The 16972-nt window shown below is 38.1% G+C and overlaps 1 protein-coding gene across 6 annotated transcripts in view; it reads right to left on the reverse strand.

Annotated features, from left to right (window-relative positions):
• Positions 1–16197, reverse strand: part of GTPBP10 (GTP binding protein 10) — a 52151-nt gene extending 35954 nt beyond the window's left edge. For 2 of the 6 annotated variants that reach the window (XM_053609046.1, XM_053609047.1), the window contains exons 1-3: positions 16106–16197; positions 13967–14160; positions 12494–12585 (exon numbers count right to left, since the gene is read on the reverse strand). In XM_053609046.1, coding sequence (XP_053465021.1) covers positions 12494–12585; positions 13967–14160; positions 16106–16138 — 319 coding nt within the window. In that variant the 5' untranslated portion in view covers positions 16139–16197. The other 4 variants (XM_053609052.1, XM_053609048.1, XM_053609050.1 and 1 more) reach the window with 4 other exon arrangements.
• Between the last annotated feature and the right edge of the window lie 775 nt (positions 16198–16972).

Raw genomic sequence — 16972 nt, forward strand, 5'->3', positions numbered from 1 at the left:
CCTCAAAAATCTGAGAAACACGGTAGAATCCCACAGTAACAGAATGGAGCAAGCAGAAGAAAGGATTTCTGACATTGAAGACAAAGCTTTCCAATGCTCCCAAACTCTCAGAGAGGAAGAGAAATGGAGGGCAAAAACAGATCACTGTCTCAGATAGCTCTGGGATAATTCGAAGGAAACCAATATTCGTCTTATAGGGATCCCCAAAAGTGATGAAGTGGCTTCACAAGGCACAGAGTCTCTTCTCCATGAGATTATGAAAGAGAACTTTCCAGACATGCCAAGAGATTCTGAAATTCAGGTAGCAGACAGTTTTCAGAACTCCAGCACGACTCGCCCAAATAAGACATCTCCCAGACACATCATAATCAATTTCACTAAAGTTATTATGAAGGAGAAAATTTTGAAAGCAGCCAGACGAAAGAAAACCATCATGTACAAGGGCAAGAATATTAGAATAACTGCAGATCTCTCGACTGAAACCTTTCAAGCTAGAAGAGGATGGTCATCGACTTTTAATCTCCTAAAACAAAATAACTTTCAACCCAGGATCCTGTACCCAGATAAACTGAGTTTCATTTATGATGGAGAAATTAAATACTTCAATGACATTCACATATTGAAGAAATTTGCCAAAACTAAACCAGCTCTCCAGGATATTCTCAGACCTATCCTCCATAAAAACCAGCATAATCCTCCACCACAAAAGTAAACCCACCCAGAAAACTTTGATCAAATTTTAACTTCCACAGTTGCAAAAGGATTAAAAATATCCACCAGACTCTCGAAAGGCTTATCAGTATTCTCAATTACTGTGAATGGTTTAAGTTGTCCTCAAAAGAGGCACAGGTTGGAACTAGATACAAAAACTCAAGCCAGATATCTGCTGCATCCAAGAATCTCATCTTACATTAAAAGAAAAATATAGACTCAAGGTGAAGGAATGGTCATCTATACTCCAGGCAAATGGAAAGTAGAAAAAAGCAGGCGTTGCAATCCTATTTGCAGATGCAATAGGCTTTAAACCAACCAAAATAAGGAAGGATAAAGATGGACACTTCATATTTGTTAAAGGTAATACTCAATATGATGAGATTTCATTATTAGTATTTATGCAGCCAACCAGAATGCACCTCAATTTATAAGAGAAACTCTTAACAGACATGAGCAACTTGATTACCTGCAGTTCCATAGTAGATGGAGATTTAACACCCCTTTAGCAGTGCTGGATAGATCCTCCAAAAAGAAGCTAAGCAAAGAAATTTTAGATTTAAACTTAACCATTGAATATCTGGACTTAACAGACATCTACAGAACGTTTCATCCCAACAAAACTGAATACACGTTCTTCTCATCAGTCCACGGAATATACTCCAAAATCGACCACATCCTGGGCCACAAATCTAATCTCAGTAAATTTAAAAAAATAGAAATCATTTCTTACATCTTCTCAGACCATTTGGAATAAAAGTTGAACTCAATTAACAACAGGAATCTGCATACCCATACAAGAACATGGAAGCTAAATAACCTTATGCTGAGGATAGATGGGTTATCGATGAGATTAAGAAGGAAATCACCAAATTTTTGGAACAAAACAACAATGAAGACACGAATTATCAGAACCTCTGGGATACTGCAAAGGCAGTCCTAAGAGGAAATTTATAGCACTGCAAGGCTTCCCCAAGAAAACGGAAAGAGAGGAAGTTAATAACTTAATGGGACATCTCAAGCAACTGGAGAAGGAAGAACATTCCAACACCAAACCCAGCAGAAGAAAAGAAATGACCAAAATCAGAGCAGAAATAAATGAAATTGAAAACAAAAGAATTATACAACAGATCAATAAATCAAAAAGTAGGTTTCTTGAAAAGGTCAATAAAATAGATAAACCTTTGGCCAACCTAACAAGGAAAAAAAGAGTAAAATCTCTAATTTCATCAATCAGAAATGGTAATGATGAAATAACATACCCCTCAGAAATTCAAAAAATCCTTAACAAATACTACAAGAAACTCTACTCTCACAAATATGAAAATCTGAAAGAAATCGACCAATACCTGGAAGCACGCCACCGACAAAGACTTAGCCAGAATGACGTGGAAATGTTGAACAGGCCTATATCAAGTTCTGAAATAGCATCAACTATACAAAATCTCCCTAAAATGAAAAGCCCAGGACCAGATGGCTTTACGTCAGAACTCTACCAAACCTTTAAAGAAGAACTAGTACCGGGAGGCGGAGCAAGATGGCAGCTGAGTAACAGCTTCCTTACATCTGGGCACCGTGAGTCTGGGGATATAGGACTCCAGGCATCTCTGGCTGGTGGGATCTGCCTATCATCACCCCTGAGAGGATACAGGGAGTCAGCGAGAGACTTCTGGACCCCAAGAGGAGGTCTAAAACAGTGGAAAACCGGCAAGTGGTCACGTGTATTCAATCCGTCTAAACCCGCCTGCAACTTCCACAGGCACGAGAACTTAAAGAGCAAGAGGAAGTGAAAGGAAAATTAGGGCAAGGAAACAGATAAAAGAAATCACCCATGAGGAAGAATCAGCAGAAAACTCCAGGCAACATGAAGAACCAGTCCAGAACAACCCCGCCAAGGGACCAGGAGGTAGCTACTGCAGAGGATTCCACCTATACAGAAATGTTAAGAATGACAGAAAGGGAATTTAGAATACACATGTTGAAAACAATGAAAGAAATGATGGAAACAATGAAGGAAACTGCTAATAAAGTGGAAAATAACCAAAAGGAAATCCAAAAACAGAATCAAATCAGAGATGAACGATATGAAGAATATAAAAAGGATATAGCAGAGCTGAAGGAAATGAAACAGTCAATCAGGGAACTTAAAGATGCAATGGAAAGTATCAGCAACAGGTTAGACCATGCAGAAGAAAGAATTTCAGAGGTAGAAGACAAAGTTTTTGAGATAACTCAGATAGTAAAAGAGGCAGAAAAGAAGAGAGAGAAAGCAGAACGTTCACTGTCAGAATTATGGGACTTTATGAAGCGTTCCAACATACAAGTTATAGGAATCCCAGAAGGGGAAGAAGAATGCCCAAGAGGAATGGAAGCCATACTAAAGAATATTACAAAAGAAAATTTCCCAAATATCACCAAAGATTCTGACATACTGCTTTCAGAGGGCTATCGGACCCCAGGTCGCCTCGACTCTAACCGAGCTTCTCCAAGACACATTCTGATGAACCTGTCCAAAGTCAAGACAAAAGAAAAGATTCTGCAAGCTGCCAGGAGTAAGCGCCAGTTGACCTACAGGGGCAAATCCATCAGAGTGACCGCAGACTTCTCTAATGAAACTTTCCAAGCAAGAAGACAATGGTCATCTACCTTTAATCTACTTCAACAGAACAATTTCCAGCCCAGAATTCTGTACCCTGCTAAGCTAAGCTTCAAAACTGACGGAGAAATCAAATCATTTACGGATATACAAACATTGAGGAAATTCGCCACAAGACCAGCTCTACAGGAAATACTTCAACCTGTTCTGCACACTGACCACCACAATGGATCAGCAGCAAAGTAAGAACTCAGAAATTAAAGGACAGAACCTAACCTCCACACTGATGCAAAAGATAAAACTAAGCAATGGACTCTCATAAAATAAGACGAATAGAATACTACCACACTTATCAATTATCTCAATAAATGTTAATGGCTTGAATTCCCCACTGAAGAGACATAGATTGGTTGACTGGATTAAAAAACACAAGCCATCCATTTGCTGTCTGCAAGAAACACACCTGGCTTCAAAAGACAAATTAACGCTCTGAGTCAAGGGTTGGAAGATAATTTTTCAGGCAAATGGAATTCAGAAGAAAAGAGGAGTTGCAATCTTATTTTCAGATACATGTGGATTTAAAGCAACTAAAGTCAAAAAAGACAAAGATGGTCACTTTATATTGGTCAAGGGAAAAATACAACAAGAAGACATTTCAATTCTAAATATCTATGCACCCAATTTAAATGCTCCCAGATTCTTGAAACAGACCTTACTCAGTCTGAGCAATATGATATCTGATAATACCATCATAACAGGGGACTTGAACACTCCTCTTACAGAGCTGGACAGATCCTCTAAACAGAAATTAAACAAGGATGTAAGAGACTTAAATGAGACCCTAGAACAACTGTGCTTGATAGACGCATATAGAACACTCCATCCCAAAGATAAAGAATATACATTCTTCTCATCACCCCATGGAACATTCTCCAAAATTGATCATATCCTGGGACACAAAACAAATATCAACAGAATCAAAAGAATTGAAATTTTACCTTGTATCTTCTCAGACCATAAGGCACTAAAGGTGGAACTCAACTCTAACAAAAATACTCGACTCCACCCAAAGACATGGAAACTAAACAATCTTCTGTTGAATAACAGATGGGTGAAGGAAGAAATAAAACAGGAAATCATTAACTTCCTTGAGCATAACAACAATGAAGACACAAGCTACCAAAACCTGTGGGATACTCCAAAAGCAGTTTTGAGAGGAAAATTCATTGCTTTAGATGCCTACATTCGAAAAACAGAAAGAGAGCACATCAACAATCTCACAAGAGATCTTATGGAATTGGAAAAAGAAGAACAATCTAAGCCTAAACTCAGTAGAAGAAAAGAAATATCCAAAATCAAATCAGAGATCAATGAAATTGAAAACAAAAGAATCATTCAGAAAATTAATGAAACAAGGAGTTGGTTTTTTGAAAAAATTAATAAAATAGATAAACCATTGGCCAGACTAACGAGGAATAGAAAAGTAAAATCTCTAGTAACCTCAATCAGAAATGATAAAGGGGAAATAACAACTGATCCCACAGAGATACAAGAGATCATCTCTGAATACTACCAGAAACTCTATGCCCAGAAATTTGACAATGTGAAAGAAATGGATGAATATTTGGAATCACACCCTCTCCTTAGACTCAGCCAGGAAGAAATAGAGCTCCTGAACAGACCAATTTCAAGCACTGAGATCAAAGAAACAATAAAAAATCTTCCAACCAAAAAATGCCCTGGTCCAGATGGCTTCACTCCAGAATTCTATCAAACCTTCAAGGAAGAGCTTATTCCTGTACTGCAGAAATTATTCCAAAAAATTGAGGAAGAAGGAATCTTCCCCAACACATTCTATGAAGCAAACATCAACCTGATACCAAAACCAGGAAAAGACCCAAACATAAAGGAGAATTTCAGACCAATCTCACTCATGAACATAGATGCAAAAATTCTCAACAAAATCCTAGCCAATAGATTACAGCTTATCATCAAAAAAGTCATTCATCATGATCAAGTAGGCTTCATCCCAGGGATGCAAGGCTGGTTTAACATACGCAAGTCCATAAACGTTATCCACCATATTAGCAGAGGCAAAAATAAAGATCACATGATCCTTTCAATAGATGCAGAAAAAGCATTTGATAAAATCCAGCATCCTTTTCTAATTAGAACACTGAAGAGTATAGGCATAGGTGGCACATTTCTAAAACTGATTGAAGCTATCTATGACAAACCCACAGCCAATATTTTACTGAATGGAGTAAAACTGAAAGCTTTTCCTCTTAGAACCGGAACCAGACAAGGTTGTCCTCTGTCACCTTTACTATTCAACGTAGTGCTGGAAGTTCTAGCCAATACAATTAGGCAAGACAAGGAAATCAAGGGAATCCAAATGGGAGCAGAGGAGGTCAAACTCTCCCTCTTTGCTGACGACATGATCTTATACTTAGAGAACCCCAAAGACTCAACCACAAGACTCCTAGAAGTCATCAAAAAATACAGTAATGTTTCAGGATATAAAATCAATGTCCACAAGTCAGTAGCCTTTGTGTACACCAATAACAGTCAAGATGAGAAGCTAATTAAGGACACAACTCCCTTCACCATAGTTTCAAAGAAAATGAAATACCTAGGAGTATACCTAACGAAGGAGGTGAAGGACCTCTATAAAGAAAACTATGAACTCCTCAGAAAGGAAATAGCAGAGGATATTAACAAATGGAAGAACATACCATGCTCATGGATGGGAAGAATCAACATTGTTAAAATGTCTATACTTCCCAAAGCAATCTACCTATTCAATGCCTTTCCTATCAAAATACCAACATCGTACTTTCAAGATTTGGAAAAAATGATTCTGCGTTTTGTATGGAACCAGAAAAAACCCCGGATAGCTAAGGCAGTTCTCTGTAACAAAAATAAAGCTGGGGGCATCAGCATACCAGATTTTAGTCTGTACTACAACTGTACTACAAGGCCATAGTGCTCAAGACAGCATGGTACTGGCACAAAAACAGAGACATAGACACTTGGAATCAAATTGAAAACCAAGAAATGAAACTAACATTTTACAACCACCTAATCTTTGATAAACCAAACAAGAACATACCTTGGGGGAAAGACTCCCTATTCAATAAATGGTGTTGGGAGAACTGGATGTCTACATGTAAAAGACTGAAACTGGACCCACACCTTTCCCCACTCACAAAAATTGATTCAAGATGGATAAAGGACTTAAACTTAAGGCATGAAACAATAAAAATCCTCCAAGAAAGCTTAGGAAAAACACTGGAAGATAGTGGCCTGGGGAAAGACTTCATGAAGAAGACTGCCATGGCAATTGCAACAACAACAAAAATAAACAAATGGGACTTCATTAAACTGAAAGGCTTCTGTACAGCTAAGGAGACAATAACCAAAGCAAAGAGACAACCTACACAATGCGAAAGGATATTTGCATATTTTCAATCAGACAAAAGCTTGATAACTAGGATCTATAGAGAACTCAAATTAATCCACATGAAAAAAGCCAACAATCCCTTATATCAATGGGCAAGAGACATGAATAGAACTTTCTCTAAAGACGACAGACGAATGGCTAAGAAACACACGAAAAAATGTTCATCATCTCTACATATTAGAGAAATGCAAATCAAAACAACCCTGAGATATCATCTAACCCCAGTGAGAATGGCCCACATCACAAAATCTCAAAACTGCAGATGCTGGTGTGGATGTGGAGAGAAGGGAACACTTTTACACTGCTGGTGGGACTGCAAACTAGTACAACCTTTCTGGAAGGAAGTATGGAGAAACCTCAAAGCACTCAAGCTAGACCTCCCATTTGATCCTGCAATCCCATTACTGGGCATCTACCCAGAAGGAAAGAAATCCTTTTATCATAAGGACACTTGTACTAGACTGTTTATTGCAGCTCAATTTACAATCGCCAAAATGTGGAAACAGCCTAAATGCCCACCAACCCAGGAATGGATTAACAAGCTGTGGTATGTGTATACCACGGAATACTATTCAGCCATTAAAAAAAATGGAGACTTTACATCCTTCATATTAACCTGGATGGACGTGGAAGACATTATTCTTAGTAAAGCATCACAAGAATGGAGAAGCATGAATCCTATGTACTCAATTTTGATATGAGGACAATTAATGACAATTATGGTTATCGGGGGGGAATCAGAAGGAGGGAAGGAGGGAGGGGGGTGGGGCCTTGGTGTGTGTCACACTTTATGGGGGCAAGACATGATTGCAAGAGGGACTTTACCTAACAATTGCAATCAGTGTAACCTGGCTTATTGTACCCTCAATGAATCCCCAACAATAAAAAAAAAAAAAAAGAAGAACTAGTACCTATATTACTAAACCTCTTCCAAAATATATTTAAAGAAGAAATACTACCCAACACATTCTACGAAGCAAACATCACCTTGATCCCTAAACCAGGGGAAGACCCAACAGGAAAAGAAAATTATAGACCAATATCACTAATGAATATTGATGCAAAAATACTCAATAAGATCCTAACAAACAGAATCCAGCAACACATCAAAAAAAATTATACACCATGACCAAGTGGGATTTATCCCAGGGTCTCAAGGCTGGTTCAATATATGTAAATCTATAAATGTAATTCAGCACATAAACAAACTAAAAAATAAAGACCATATGATTCTCTCAATTGATGTAGAAAAACCTTTTGATAATATCCAGCATCCGTTCATGATCAGAACACTTAAGAAAATTGGTATAGAAGGGACATTTCTTAAACTAATAGAGGCCATCTACAGCAAACCAAAAGCCAATATCGTATTGAATGGAGTTACATTGAAATCATTTCCACTCAGATAGGAACCAGGCAAGGTGGCCCATTGTCTCCATTGCTCTTTAACATTGTAATGGAAGTTTTAGCCATCGCAATTAGGGAAGAAAAGGCGATCAAGGGTATCCACATAGGGTCAGAAGAGATCAAACTTTCACTCTTTGCAGACGACATGATCGTATGTCTAGAAAACACTAGGGATTCCACTACAAAACTGTTAGAATTGATCAAGGAATACAGCAATGTCTCAGGCTACAAAATCAACACCCATAAATCTGTAGCTTTTATATATACCAACAATAGCCAAGCCGAAAAATGTCAAGGACTCTATTCCTTTCACAATAGTGCCAAAGAAGATGAAATATTTGGGAGTTTATCTAACAAAGGACGTGAAAGATCTCTATAAAGAGAACTATGAAACTTTAAGAAAAGAAATAGCTGAAGATGTTAACGAATGGAAAAACATACCATGCTCATGGCCGGGAAGAATCAACATTGTTAAAATGTCTATACTACCCAAAGCAATATATAATTTTAATGCAATTCCTATCAAAGTTCCATTGTCATATTTTAAAGATCTTGAAAAACTAATACTTCATTTTATATGGAATCAGAAAAAATCTCGAATAGCCAAAACATTACTGAGCAATAAAAACAAAGCAGGAGGAATCACGCTACCAGACCTGAGACTATACTATAAATCGATAGTGATCAAAACAGCATGGTACTGGCACAAAAGCAGAGAAGTAGATGTCTGGAACAGAATAGAGAACCAAGAGATGAATCCAGCTACTTATTGTTTTTTTTTTTTTTTTTTTGTAGAGACAGAGTCTCACTGTACTGCCCTCGGGTAGAGTGCCGTGGCGTCACACGGCTCACAGCAACCTCTAGCTCTTGGGCTTACGCGATTCTCTTGCCTCAGCCTCCCGAGCAGCTGGGACTATAGGCGCCCACCACAACGCCCGGCTATTTTTTTTGTTGTTGTTGCAGTTCGGCTGGGGCTGGGTTTGAACCCGCCACCCTCGGTATATGGGGCCGGCGCCCTACTCACTGAGCCACAGGCGCCGCCCCCAGCTACTTATTGTTCTTTGATCTTTGACAAGCCAATTAAAAACATTCAGTGGGGACAAGTTTCCCTATTTAACAAATGGTCCTGGGTGAACTGGATGGCGATCTGTAAAAGACTGAACTACTGGACCCACACCTTTCACCATTAACTAAGATAGATTCTCAATGGATAAAAGATATAAACTTAAGACATGAAACTATAAAAATACTTGAAGAAAGTGCAGGGAAAACTCTTGAAGGAATAGGCCTGGGTGAATATTTTATGAGGAGGACTCCCCCAGGCAATTGAAGCAGTATCAAAAATACATTACTGGGACCTGATCAAACTAAAAACCTTCTGCACAGCCAAGAACATAGTAAGTAAAGCAAGCAGACAGCCCTCAGAATGGGAGAAAATATTTGCAGGTTATACCTCTGATAAAGGTCTAAGAACCAGAATCCACAGAGAACTCAAACGTATTAGCAAGAAAAGAACAAGTGATCCCATCAGTGTGGGCAAAGGACTTGAAGAGAAACTTCTCTAAAGAAGACAGACCCACGATCTACAGACACATGAAAAAAAGCTCATCATCCTTACTCATCAGAGAAATGCAAATCAAAACTACTTTGAGATATCACCTAACCCCAGGAAGAGTAGCCCACATAACAAAATCCCAAAACCAGAGATGTTGGTGGGGATGTGGAGAAAAGGGTACACTTCTACACTGCTGGTGGGAATGCACACTAATACGTTCCTTCTGGAAGGATGTTTGGAGAATACTTAGAGACCTAAAAATGGACCTGCCATTCGATCCTGTAATTCCTTTACTAGGTTTACACCCAGAAGACCAAAAATCACAATATAACAAAGACATCTGTAGCAGAATGTGTATTGCAGCCCAATTCATAATTGCTAAGTCACGGAAGAAGCCCAAGTGCCTATCGACCTACGAATGGACTAGCAAATTGTGGTACATGTATACCATGGAATATTATGCACCCTTAAAGAAAGATGGAGACTTTACCTCTTTCATGCTTACATGGATGGAGCTGGAATGTATTCTTCTTAGCAAAGTATCTCAAGAATGGAAGAAAAAGTATCCAATGTACTCAGCCCTACTATGAAGGTAATTTATAGCTTTCATATGAATTCTATAACCCAACTATAGCACAAGAATATGGGGAAAGGGCCAAGGGAGGGGAAGGGAGAGGGGAAGTCAGGGTGGAGGGAGGGTAATGGGTGGGGCCACACCTACGGTGCATCTTAGAATGGGTAGAGGCAAAACCTACTAAATGCAGAATACAAATGTCTACATACAATAACTAAGAAAATGCCATGAAGGCTACATTGAACAGTTTGATGAGAATATTTCAGATTGTATATGAAACCAGCACATTGTACCCCTTGATTGCGCTAATGTACAGAGCTATGATTTAACAATAAAAAAATTAAAAAAAATTGAGTTTAAAGTTTGATGCAACGAGCCATAAGTGGATGCTTAGTGCATCACTCCTGCAGCTCCCATGTGTTCTCTTCAACAGTTTTAAGTTTTGATGTGTTACCTGAAGTTAAAAAAAGTATGGTACCAAGTTGAAAAGGGTATTCACTGCCATTTAACTAAAATTGTACCCTGGATTTACAAAGCTATTTTATAAAACAGTAAAACTGTGGTACAGTAGATAAAGTTCATCTTTGTGTTAATTTGCTCTTAATTAGGGTATTTCAATATTAATATCAATCAAGTCAATAGTTTATGGCATGGTGAATTATGGAGTACAGAATTAGTTAGGCCTATTTTTAATTTAATTTTTTGAGACAGAATCTCAAGCTGTCGCCGTGGGTGGAGTGCCGTGGCATCACAGCTCACAGCAACCTCCAACTCCTGGGCTCAAACGATTCTCTTGCCTCAGCCTCCCAAGTAGCTGGGACTACAGGCGCCGGGCACAATGCCAGCTATTTTTTGGTTGCAGGTGTCATTGTTGCTTAGCAGGCCCCGGCCAGGTTCAAACCCACCACCCTAGGTGTATGTGGCCAGTGCCCTGCTGACTAAGCTACGGGCGCCACCAATATTTTTATTATTTAACTTTTGGAAACAGAGCCTCACTTTGCCACCCTTGGTAGAGTGCCGTGGTATCATACCTCACAGCAACCTCAAACTCCTGGGCTTAAGTGATTCTCCTGTCTCAGCCTGGGACTACAGGCATCCGCCACAATGCCTGGCTGGGACTTATTTTTAATACTAACTCTCAAGCAACCAGAAACTACATTTGTCAGGAATCTACCAATCCCCATGGGTGTCAGATAATGGGAAAATTACTATATCAAAAAGACTGGGCATAAGTAATGCTGACGGATATGGAGAAAGGGGAATCTCATACACTGTTGGAAGGAACGTAAATTAGTGCAACCCCTACAGAGAACAGTATGGAGGTTCCTCTAAAAACTAAAAATAGAACTATCACATGACCTAGCAAACCTACTGCTAGGTATATATCCAAAAGAGGGGAATTCCATATTTCATAAAGATATCTGCCGTCCCATATTTACTGCAGCACCACTCACAAAAGCGAACATTTAGAATCTACCTAAGTGCACCATCAATTGATGAATGCATAAAACAATTATGGTACTTATATGCAATGAAAAATTAATATGTATAGCCATAAAAAAGAACAAACTCCTGTTATGGATGGAACCACAGAAAATTATGGTAAGTGAAATCAGCCAAGTAAGAAAGAAATGTTCCATGTTCTCACTCATATGGGGGAACTAAATATTAAAAACAATTGATTTCTTTTTTTTTTTTTTTTTATTTTTGGCCGGGGCTGGGCTTGAACCCGCCACCTCCGGCATATGGGACCGGCGCCCTACCCGTTGAGCCACAGAGACAAGGAGTAGAATGATGGTTATAAGAGGCTGGGAAAGGTAGCAGGGAGAGAGGAATAAAGTGGAGATGGTTAATGGATACAAAAATATAGTTAGATAGAATGAACAATACTTCATAGCACAACAAAGTGACTATAAGCAAAAATAAGTGAAGGTATACTTCAAAATAACTAAGAAGAGTGGAATTCCTGACATAAAGAAAGGATAAAGGCCTGAGGTGATGGAAACCTCAATTACCCTGATTTGATTAATTCACACTGCATGCCTGTATCAAAATATCACATGTACCCTATAAACATATACAATTATTATGTAGCCATAATGAAATTAAAAAAAAAAAACTCAAGACCCCAAACAATTTTAGAAAATGTGCACATTTTTACAATCTTAGAAGCTAGAGTATACTCACCTATAATTTTACCATTTTCATCTGTTATTGAAATACCCAAAGGTACAGGGATTTCATAGTCCTTTCCTTTGGAGCCTTTCAGTGCACTAACCCTATAAAAAAAAAAAGCCAAATGAAAATAAGGAAAACCTCTAAATTAACAGGTTTATACCTCAAGTAAATACAAGGGTTTACAAACAATAGCTATTGACTCCTCCGGCCAATGAATATGTTAAATGGTCATATATAGTATTAAAGAAAAACTAAAATGTTCTCCATTTATTTGCGTTTCAGACTACTGTATTCCACTAAAATGGTAATGATTTATATAACTAAATTCACCAGCAAGTCATTTTAACCATTAAGGAACTAAGATTGCACAACTGAAATGAAGAGATTATAGCTACCATACAAATAAGCTAAAAAAGAAACAAACAGAAGAGTTGTTGACAACTCCTTCCATTAAACTAATAACTACTGACCTCCTGATATTTAAGTATTTACTATTTATTACTGTAAAGTTTAGTATATTTTGTAAACTTTTTTTCCTAAATAAAAATTGTTGTACATCTGATTCTTTTATATTCCATTGTTCAGCACAAAGTGTGGTTTTTATTTAGAATAAAAAAAATTTGAAAAAAAGAAACAGAAAATTCACTGAATAACAAAGCTTTTAAAAAACTCACCTCAGATGAGAACACCTAAATTGTAAGAGGCTAATTTGGCCATTCTCAAACTGCTCGTGAGAGAATAAACTGGTACAAACTTCTAATTTACTAACTCCAGTCTGGGAATTTTTTTTTTTTTCCAGTCTGGGAATTATCAAGAAAATTAAACCACCAGTAGAGTAGTATCTCTATAAGAATGATGCATTGTGGCTATAAACAGCAAAAAGCATCATCAATAACCTAAACTAAAAAATGACAAACTTTCAAGACTATATAATACAGTAATTGTGAATAATTTTCTGACATGGAAAAATGTTAAGGAAACAGGTTGTAAAATATCGTGCTCTCATTTCTGTATCACAAAATTCTACACACATACAAATAATTACTTTTGTGCAATCACATTGAAAATTTTTAGAAAAGTCAAGAAAAGGTTAATAGTGGTTATCCATGGGTCGAATAATTGTAAGTAATTGATTTTAAAGGTGGTAGGGTGTAGCAGTATGGCTGAGATTTGAGAAAGGTTTCCTAAAGGTTCTCAAAGATAATCTTAAAAGAAAACAGTAAGAATTCAAATTATTTTCTATTTTTACCAAGGAAATGCATAGAGAATATAGATAGTGGGAGAAGAAAGGGATAAAGAGCTTAATAACTCCAAGATACTCCTTAGGACTAGCCTTTTTTAATGAGTTATGTTAGACTTTTGCTCAATTACAAATACAGGAAATAATTTAATTCAAATTACCAATTAGGTTTTTATCTTGTAACTTTTTTTTTCTGGGAGGGTTTAATTTTACAAAATTAAAGTCACTCAGTAAGTACTTACTGACTATTTGCTCCTCCTTCAGCCACAAATCGTTTCTGAGGATATTTGTCTTTAAGTTGCCTTAATGTCATTTTTTTATGGGCTACAACCCAGACATCACCACCTCTTCCACCTTCTCCACCTAAACGAGGATAGCCCATTCCACCACTTCCTCCTTTGGTGAAAAGTCTTAGGTTATCAATGAAATTTCCATACTTAAATGAAAGAGAGAGAAACATTTGTATATCAAACATGATTATCAACTTACAATTCTTTCTAGTTCTTAATCCACTAAAACTTCTTTAAAAACACACACACAACAACAACAATAATGGCTTTCTGTACGCCAATTCTAGTATTTTTTCTTAGTTCACCTCCATCCAGTCTGACCTCCTTTTCTCATCTGATTACCTCTCTTAAGAATCCTTTTTTTTCCAATTATCATTTATGGTCCATATATCCTCAGGGTCTCTGACCCTGGCCCTCTTTTCATTCTAGACTTTCTCCCCTGGGTGATTTCAGCTTGTATCTACATGTATAGCTATCACATAAATAAGGTATTTCCTATGTCCAAAATACTGGACATCTCCACCAGGATGCAGCTTTTAGTGATTTAAAGCAACTGAGAGCAGGATCTGTATTTATTCTACATTTGAAACTCCTCTAAAATTTAATTTGTTCTTAGATATCAGATGAGTAATAGTCACCTCAAAAACAAATGTTAACAGAACCAAACTTTCGCTAGGCAAAATCTGTTCCTCTAATGTTCTTTTAATTAATGGAACCATGGTTTATTTATTTATTTAGACTGCACAAATGAATCTTTCAGACAACACATTCTTCTTTTCCTGAAGCCCTAACTCTGTCTCTTTTTTTTCCAGCACCAACACCCTCACACTTTTGACCATAAAATGGTCTTTCAGTATCTCACCATAGTTTCCTTAATATTCTCCATCTTATTGCAATTTTTCTGAAATGGTCTTATCTCTAATCATGTCTGTCCCTTACTAAAAAACCACCCATGGTTTTTTCCCCACTGTTTATGAAATAAAGTCTATAAAATTCCGAATACTCTATGTATTCTCAAAGACTTTCACTTACTCTTCCAATATCATTTTCTTTTGTTCAACCCTTCCTATCTCATCTTTGCTCTTTACTACATAATGGACCTCCATGTCTATGTCACCTTTGCTTATACTTTTCCTCTACATAGACCATCTAGTATGTTCTTTTCTACTACAAACTAACCTGAATGTCATATTATTTTCTGAAGTCTTTCTTAATTCCTCTAACTCTTACCCTGACTTTGCAGGGTCTCTCAGCAATTTGATTATCTATATTGTCACACCTTTTGAAATCTTACAGTTCCTTCACTAAATCAATTAACTTCTTGTAGGTAAAGAATGTATTAAAACCCCAGGCTATCAAAATATCTCATAGAGTAATTTCTTGAATTAATAATCTTCACATCTTTAGTCACATCAGATAGTTTTACGTATCAAATCATGTTTGTTTTAAAAAAAATTGAAATACTGACCATTGTGATACATTCTTGAGTTTTAAAAGTTCTATTCAATAAGTAATACTTTTTTTACTGCTCTGAATTCATCATATTCAGAGATCTAAAAGCCTGGAATATAATGCCAACAGGTTTTCAAACATTATAGTTAAGGCTCTTATAGAATTGTGTTATATATATATTTTTTTAATTCGAAGCAGTCGTAAATTCTTATCGCAACGATTCTAAGATCGACAATGCAAAAAACCCACCTAAATTTTCCTGCAAGGCGTGTCAGTTACACATTCTCGTTTCAGGATTTAGAAAAAACTTAATGCGAGAACAACAACAAAAAAAACCCAACCAGGCTGTGTATTACTTAAAAGAAAAAAAACAGTACAATATCTAAATCATGACAGGCAGGTATCCCCATTCCTCACGCTATGTGCACATAATCCCCCTAAAGAAACTCAAATCCTGCCCCCAACGACTGCTAACCTCGCCAGGCAGAAACATCCTCTACACTTCTATTGGCAAAGACGACTCGTGGAAGGGCAGAGGGGACTACGGCAAAACCAAACAAGAAAGAAAACAGTGGAGGGAGAGAAAGGAGGGAAAACTAGAGCCCTCAGTTGGGGATAAGGGCACCACGCCACACGGACCTTCCTGAACAACACGCAACCGCCGTGCACCATGACTGCAACCAGCCTGGACGCCCTCCTACCGAAGCTGCAGAACTGAAGTACAGCGCAGCCTTTTTACGTCACCGCCGGCCGCCCAAGCGACTTTTTCCTCCGCAGGCGCCGGCGGCGTCGCGCTTGCGTGGTTGGGTGCGCTCCCGCTGGCACAGAGGCGGGCGTTGTGGATCTGTTTTGGGAGGTAAAGGAGAATAGTACGCTGAGATAACGTCGAGAAGCAGTGCAGTAGTGACAGTAGGGTGCACAGTGAGTGTCTCAGGAATGAACATTTTGAATGGAACTGGAAACTCTGCTGCCATGGAGCAGGTACTATGATAATTGAAGAAACCAGGTCCATGGTTTTCCTTCAGCTCGAAAAACCCACCATCAGACTATAAAACTAAACGCGTAAAAGACACGAGAACTGAACTGGAGAAAAAGAACCCTCAAAACTTGTAGTTTAATGAGGAGCTGAATCCAGCCAAAGCTTCCAGGAGACAACAAATTTAAAACGTATGGCAAGAAAGTATTACTGGAAATAATGTCAGGCCCTGAGACACGCAGGAAGACTTTTCTGTGCTGTGGGGGAAGGAAACTTGTCTTCAACTATATGCAGGGAGTAGCTTCTTGGAGTCCGGTAGACAAGAGTTTTTATCCAGCTGTCATTTGAAGCGCGCCTTTATGAGCCTTAATAAGAAATTACTTTGGGGGCCGCATCCGTAGCTCAGTGGGTAGGGCGCCGGCCACATGCACTGGGGCTGGGTTCGAACCCTTCTGGGCCAGCTAAAAAACAGAAACTGGAACAAAAAAATAGCCACGCTGTGGCTGGCGCTTGTAGTCCCAGCTATTCGG

The sequence above is a fragment of the Nycticebus coucang genome, chromosome 11, assembly GCF_027406575.1.
Source record: "Nycticebus coucang isolate mNycCou1 chromosome 11, mNycCou1.pri, whole genome shotgun sequence".
Lineage (NCBI taxonomy): Eukaryota > Metazoa > Chordata > Mammalia > Primates > Lorisidae > Nycticebus > Nycticebus coucang.